Source organism: Phocoena sinus, chromosome 15 (assembly GCF_008692025.1).
Source record: "Phocoena sinus isolate mPhoSin1 chromosome 15, mPhoSin1.pri, whole genome shotgun sequence".
Classification (NCBI taxonomy): domain Eukaryota; kingdom Metazoa; phylum Chordata; class Mammalia; order Artiodactyla; family Phocoenidae; genus Phocoena; species Phocoena sinus.
The window spans coordinates 81,348,361-81,356,035 of record NC_045777.1 but is presented as its reverse complement, the minus strand read 5'-3'; the positions used below and the strand labels follow the sequence as shown (position 1 = coordinate 81,356,035).

At 47.2% G+C, this 7,675-nt stretch overlaps 1 protein-coding gene across 4 annotated transcripts in view; it reads left to right on the top strand.

Annotated features, from left to right (window-relative positions):
- Nucleotides 1-3,636: 3,636 nt before the first annotated feature.
- AGFG2 (ArfGAP with FG repeats 2) overlaps nt 3,637-7,675 on the top strand; it is a 21,973-nt gene continuing 17,934 nt past the window's right edge. For 3 of the 4 annotated variants that reach the window (XM_032605607.1, XM_032605608.1, XM_032605606.1), the window contains exon 1: nt 3,637-3,997. In XM_032605607.1, the coding sequence (XP_032461498.1) occupies nt 3,777-3,997 (221 nt within the window). In that variant the 5' untranslated portion in view covers nt 3,637-3,776. Of the gene's footprint in view, nt 3,998-4,041; nt 4,487-7,675 lie in introns of those variants that run through there. The other variant, XM_032605609.1, reaches the window with a different exon arrangement.

Here is a 7,675-nt window from a genome sequence, read left to right as displayed (position 1 = left end):
GAATGTAGTGGCAGGTCATGTCTATCAGATCCCTTCACTGAGGGTGTGGTCATTTAAACATTCTGGAAGAAACACTTATTCTGTATTTGGGTTTTCTCTCCCAGCAGGTCATGCCTCTGAGTATTTCACCAACCCTGGAATTACTGGCTTTGCATAACACAGGGGGGTCCAGACAAAATCTCTCCAACCAGGAAATTCATTTCCCAGTGAGAGAAATAAGACAGTTGGCCAGCCATGGGCCATGATCATATTTCCCATCCACAAGAAGCAGCTGGTCCTATAGAACAATGAAACGGTGTTCTGAAAACAGATCTAGCAGTACCCAGGAGACTGCACCTGTGAGGCTGGGACACTTCCTTGTAGAAAATGATACGTGGAGAAAAAAGAAAAGAAAATGATATGTGATCTCACACAGTGACTGAAATGCAGTGTCAATTCCCCCTCAGCCGATATTAGATGTTCAGAAACCAAGGGCTGGGGTCGGGGGTGGAAGGTGGCAGCTCTCACTATTACTTAGATCTCTAAAAATATTTCCTTTCCATCCCCCAAATCACTCATGTTCTGTGGACTTGACTGTCCATGTGGGCGAGGTATTTTCACCAGGGAACCCGGTGAGGGTTCCACCTGGCCATCTGGGACTCCTCCCACCACAGGCTAATGGCAGAAAAGGGTGTTCCCGTGCTAGCTGCGCTCTGATTATACAGGGGAAATGGGGTTGTTACTCCCCGATAGGGTTTGGGAGGGGCAGAGGAGGTTGCCTCCTTGCACCACCACACCCAGTGGCACAAATTAACCGAAAACGATCACAGTGCATATTAACGTTCTAATTTTCCTTCCCCACGACTATCCTGTACACCAGGGTTTGTGGTAGCTAAGACTACCAATTTGTTCAAGGTTTCAGGATAGTAAGAAATAACCCTCGGCTAACAGGAAATACAGGAGGAATGGGCAGCACTTCGAAACTGTGAACTCCAGAAGGAATGTTTAAAGTGGTCCGAGATGTCACAGCTGCATATCTGGATGTGACTTGGTGTCATCTTTTTTTCTGGGGGGCAGGGTGGGGGCAGCGTTTAAGTGCATTTGTGGCTGTGATAACTCGAGACATGAAACCAAGTACACATCGGGGTGCCCAGAGCTTAGTTCTGGGCCCTCTTCTCTGTCTACATGCTGCACCTAAGCAACCTCACCCAGTCTCATGGCTTTAACTAGCTCCTGTACACTGATGACTCCTAAACCTACATTTTCACTTCTGGCCTCACCTGCAAATCCAAACTATATATCCACCTGCCTACTTGATCAACTACTTGGAGGCCTCACAAGTGTCTCAAATCAATATATCCAAAGCAAAGCTACTGATTTCTGGCTATCAGCACCCCCTAACCTTCTTCTGCTACAGTCTCCATTTTTTTGTCAATAAATGGCACCATAAGCCACCCAGTTGCTCAAAACAAAAATCTAGAGCTGCCCTGTCCAATATGGTAGCCACTAACCACATGTGACCACTTCAATTTAAATTTTAATTAATTAAAATAAAGTAAAATAAAAGATTCAGGTTCTCAGCTTTATTAGCCACATTTCAAGTGCTCAATGGCCACACGTAGCTAGTAGCTACCATACTGGACAGTCAGATACAGAACATTTCCATCATCACAGAGAGATCTATTGGACAGTGCTTCTCTAGAGAGGTTGCCATTGATTCCTCTTTCCCTCACCTCCCACATGTAATCCATTGACAAATCCCATGGATTTTACCTCCAAAACATTCCCTGAATCAATCCATTACTCTCCAACCTACTCCTACAACCCTAGTCTCTGCCACCATCACCTTTCACCCTGACTGCTGAACTCACTTCTTAATTGCCCTAGTTTCAATCATCCCCACTGTAACCATTTCTGCTATAGCAGACAGAATGATTTTTTTTTTGAAACTGAACATCAGATCATCTCTTGCTCCTGCTACAATCCTTCCAATGGTTTCTGTGGCAGAGGCTGTGGTTTTATCCTAATATCCTTTCTCCCCTTCCACCTCAGTAATAGAACCTCTGAAGCTTAGGTGAGCGCATAGAAGCCCAAAATAAAGAAAACATTTTCCAGAGTCCCTCCTTGCACTTAGGTGTGAATTCATGTGACTGAATTCTGACCAGGGTGAGCCAATGAGGTTGTGTGTATGTCCTTAAAAAGAACAGGTTCTTCCTGCTGCTGTAACAGACATGATGGCTAAAGCTGGAATAGACCATGAGGTGAACTTGGGAGGGGAGGTAATGCACTGTGGAGCAACAAGATAGAGGGAGTGTGGGTCCCTGACACAGTGGAGCAACCCACCAGCCCTGGAACACCTACCTAGACTTTTACACGCGAGAGAAATAAACTTCATCTTGTTTAAGCCCCGATTATGTGAGGTATTCTGTCATAGTGGGACTTAATTCTAATACAGCTTCCCATCACACTTAGAAGAAAATCCCAAGTTCCTTACTAAAGTCTGGAAGGTTCTACACGATCAGGTCCCACTCCAGTATAATCCCCCTCATCCCCCCCACACTCCAACCTGCTTTGTTCTTTGCTGCTTCCACACACCAAGCTTCCTCATGCTTTAGGGCCTTCGAACTTGCTTTTCCTTCTGCCTGGGTTGCTCCTTTTCTGTTACTCAGGTCTCAGCTTTAAATATCACTGCTTCAGAGACGGTCCCCTGACCAATCTGAAATATCTAAGTCACTCTCTTTTACAATACCTTACTTTGGTTCTCTGCATAGAACTTACCAGAGCTGATGATTCTTTGTTTATTGTCTGCCTCTCCTACTAGAATGTAAATTCCATGAGGATAGGAATTTTGATTGGTTGGTTCACTGCTGTATTCCAAGTGTCTACAACAGTTCCTGAAACCTAGTAAACTACTCAATAAGTGTCAAATGAATGCTCAAATACTGTTCCACGGATAGGGTGGTGGTTAAAAGCAGGGCTTCTAAAGTCAGACGTCCCAGAACAGAACCCTGGCTGGGCCACGAATCAGTCGTGTGACCTACCTAAGTTGTATACCTAAGACTCTCTGTAAAATGAGATTTCCTACAGCATAGGGTAGGAGTAAAAAATATATACATATATAGCGTTTATAAAGCACTCCCTCTCCTTCTCCCTTCCTTACTCTGAGAGCTCCCGTCTTTTCTCCCTCTCTTTGGCCCCTCACTTGGCCACTTCCCTTCGGCTTTGCGTTCCTCTCGGCACAGTCTAGCTGAAACTAGTCTTTTGAAATTTAGCGGGAATTAACATCATCCCTCCCGAGGACCATAGCTGCGCACGCGCAGGACACCCACTCTTTCTCGAAAGCAATCTTTGCAGCCTCGACAGCCAATCAGAGTTATCGTCGGAGCCAAGTTCCGAAGACTCACCAATCGAGTGTGGGAGGCGGTCAGCCCTGGAGGCAGTGGCGAGAGGGGGCGGGAACAAGGAGAGAGCACGCACAGTTCTCGCAGCCAGGGTCTCAGCAGCCCAATCCGAGAGGCCTGAGGTCTGAAGGCAGTGGGGCGTGGCGTTGGCAGCTCCCGCAACTCGAGGCCGTCCAATGCCGGGCCAATCAGAGTGAGGAGGTGGAGGAGGCTAGCCAATCAGCGTGCAGGACAGGAGAAGCAGGGGGTTGAGGAGTCTCGCGCGGCTGCCGCCGGCTCCCTAGCTTCTGTCTGGGGAGCCGGGCGTGCGGGGGCGGCTGAGGAGGCGGGAAGGCGGCAGTGGTTGAAGGGGCGATTGCTGACTTGCAGGGAGGAGGTCCGAGTGGTTGAGCAGCCATGGTGATGGCAGCGAAGAAGGGCCCAGGGCCGGGTGGCGGGGTCGGCGGGGGAAAGGCGGAGGCGGAGGCGGCCTCGGAGGTGTGGTGTCGCCGGGTGCGGGAGCTGGGAGGCTGCAGCCAGGCCGGGAACCGCCACTGCTTCGAGTGCGCCCAGCGCGGGGTCACCTACGTGGATATCACCGTGGGCAGCTTCGTCTGCACCACCTGCTCCGGCCTCCTGTGAGTGGACCGGCGCGGGGGGAGGACCGGGAAGGAGCGGCGGAGAGTTGGCGTTGAGGACAGCGGGGGACCCGGGGCGAAGGGACAGAGCCGAGGTCGGGGGCGGTGGGGAGGCCTGGGACGCGCAGGATGTGCCGAGAGGGTCGTCTGCTGCAGGGGTGTCACGGGGAAGGCGAAGGGTCAGGGGCGACAAAAAACGATTGGAGTCGCGATGCAGGGGAAAGGAAAGACAGCGTGAGAACTGGAGAAACTCCCTAAAGGAGGCGAGGCGATCCGAAAGTGGGGAGAATTGAAGGAAACTGGGGTCGGGTGGGGGTTAGAGATTTAAGGGGCCAGAGAATGATAGACACCTTGAAAGGGAACTTCATGTAAGTGGAGGGCAAACAGGAAAGAGGTAGAGCAAGCTAGACTCAACATGAAGGGGTACCTTTCTTCCTTCTGGCTTGTGCCCATCCTGGATTGTGAGACGGAGAAACCAATTTAAAATAGGTAAGTTAACCCAGGTTGACAGCACAACGGTAATGGCAGGTAAAGAGCCACGTTCCAGTGTTCAGGAACAGATCCTAATCTTGCAGGGCTTTAGAATGCTACCCAGAGGGAGATTTCTTACAATTCTAAGAGATGAATGCTGATGGGTTGCCCTGTTAGAGAACTTAACTTTTCCAGAGGTTTGGGGGTCTGGATGAGCCATCCTTAAGTGTAATGATTTACACCTTTAAGCTCCTTGTTACCATGGCTTGCTCCTGGTAGTAACATCTGGCGACTCTTTCTAGATTTGGGGGGAGGGTGGGTTGTTGAATAATCTGCAGTGCTACCTTGGCACCGGCACTGAATTTGGTCATGCCTGAGCTAATTTAGAGCCACAGATTTCTAGCCCAGATTTCTGGTTATATAGTAAGGTTCTTTTTTCCCCCTAAGGGAGTTATCTGGTTAGATGCATGACTAACATTTGATACCAAGCCTGCATGTCTATCTTTATAAGCTTATCAGGGGCTTTATTTTGACTTTTTTAGTATTAATACATTAGTTTGGTTCGTTTCATTTTTAACTAGGAGCGCTTTCCTTGTTTCTTCTTACATCTTTAGGAGCTGAGGAGGGAGTGGTATTGTTCTTGCGTGACAGATGGGAGAACAGAAGCAAAGAGAGGTTTAGTAACTTATCCAATGCCAGATGGGGGTTGCTGTTTTCAGCATTTGTTGTTCCATATTAGTTATGATCATGGCAGACCAGAAATGAGGGTCCAGGTCTCCTCATGCAGTTTAGGATTATTTCTCTATTCGATTCTTACTTCGTTAGCCAAACTTCTATATGTTAATCAACCTTACTTGTGTGTTGTGAGGATAGACTTGACTTCCGTCTAAGTAAAAGCATCGTGGCTCTTGGGATAGTGGTTTAGAACACGAACAGTAATGTGTCAAAAGTTGAGATAGAGGCTCAAAGGAAGTCAAAGGATAGAGACTCGAGACTGGGACAAGTACTTTGAGGAGAACAGGAGCAAAGTTTAGGAATATTTATAGTGCAGAGTACAAAGAGAGCAGATTCCTGAAGATCCTGTTATGAGAAGGCAAATCTGATTACAGAGTCTGGAGAGAAGTCAAAGGAAGCAGGGGGATAACACTGATGGCATATCAGAGTCTAGGTCCCAGGAAGCAGTGTTAACTCATTCCCCTAGTCAGCTGCCAAGGCGTGAAAGCCAAAACGCTGAATAAATGGAAAGTGCTGACATCATTATCATTATTTTATAGATCTTGGTTTAAAGTATCCCATAGACAACACTTCCCTTCTCTAATGAATGTCCCTCAATCAGGACAGAAGGAGGGCCAAGGGATCTGGCTCACATTAAAAACCCGGTTTCTTTTGCTGGACAAGTTAACTCCTTAAACATCAGTGCACAATTTGCAGAACTTTACCACTTCCTCCTGTGGTCATTATTGTTGAGCTCACTGGTGAAATGTCAAACACCTGTGATCTGGACAGACAGTGGGTGGGGCTGACGATGGCCTAAGGTTGCTTAACAGAGAAGTACCTCAAGAGGCCTGTCTCTGTGGCGCACGTAACTTCCAACTAGGGTCTTAGCTCCTTAGGAAGCTAAGTTCCTATAGGACCAAGTGGTGGGAGTCTACCAGCCTCCCCCTTTTCTTTTAGTTTCAGAAGATTCTCGAAAGGACATTTTTGCTTAGTACTTTGGTAAAGCATTATGAGAATTACTCGGAGTGATTCTCAAGGTGGTAGACTTTAGGGAACGCATTTCGGTGGTTGGGAAATCAGAAGCTAGGCCAACTGTTTGTTAGCAGGAAGTGAGGGTAGAGTGAAGGGTCAAGAAGCTGGACCAATAAATGAAGCTGAACTGAAGGCATGTTGAGATTATAAAGAGACAAATGTCAGAAGAAACTACAAGAAAGCTTTAGTTGCCCTGGCTGTGACCATCTGCCGGGGTTCTGGTGGTTTGGTACTTCTCCTTTGCTAATTGGAGTCGTAATAGCATGGACTAGGGCAAAGCGTGTAAAGCTTTAAAAGGGGTCTTCACAAAGTATTACCAGTGCCCTTTGATGTACCTTGGGAAGGGCTGGGAGCTGGCAGGTGGGCCATAGGCAGAATGTGAGGTGGGGCGTGCTTACTGCTGGCTGTAGAGTGAGGAGGGGGCACACAGCCCAGCAGGCAATGGAGAGGCGTGGCTCCACGGTGACCCATACACCAGTCAACGTCTTAAATCCACATGGTTGCTTGCCCACAGATTTGGATTTTGTGGTGCTAGTGAAAATCGTAGTAGTAGGCCAATATCTTGCATCAGTCTATCAGTCAACAAATGTTTGTCAAGTGTCTTTGAAGCCCCAGTCGCTGTTTTAGGCACTGGAGTTGTGGTAATGAACAAAACTGACAAAGTCCTATCTTCATGTAGCTTGCATCCTAGGGGAGGCCTTGGACTCTAAATGAGTCATGAAATATATAATTTCAGGTAGTGATAAGTGCTACGAAGTAAACTAAAGTTCAGCATGGGCTAGAGAGTGATGAGAGCTCATATTCAGCTATGATGATAAAAAGAGAAGAAATATTCTTGCTTAAAATAAAGAGGATACTGAAGGAGAGGAAATTGAAGTATCATACTTCACACCATAGCCAGAGAAAGGAGACAGAGGCTTGGCTCTCTTGAAAGCCAGTTTCCTGTTGAGTGTGTTACAAATATGTCGACCACTTAGGGGGCTGGAGTGTTCTGGGGCAGTGAGCAGAATTGCCAGGGTTCCCATCTGGCTGGATTGACTGATAATAACAAAGTTGACTGTTCCAGCCAAAGTTGAATTTCCCAAGATCTGAAGAAAAATTGAGATTTTAATAGTGGGGGTGGGTATGGCTGTGCCTTCAGCTCTGCATATGCGAGCTCATTCTTTCTGTCTTTTTCAATGAGAAATTTTTTCTCAGCTCAAGCAGAAACCCACAGTGTTGGTGTGAGGGCCTGAGAGAGAGGCTGCTAATTTCTGCTGTTTCTAAATTTACATACATGCTGCCACAGTGGTAGGTCCCAAATTTGACCTAGTTTTATTCATTTGGTTTTCTTCCAATACCTAATTTCCTTAACCTGGATAGAGATCCTTTTACTCTCCCTAATCTATTCATACACTTGTCTGTTCAGTTATACTTCTCACTCTTCAACTAGAAGACGAATCTGCCATTTGAAGCTAG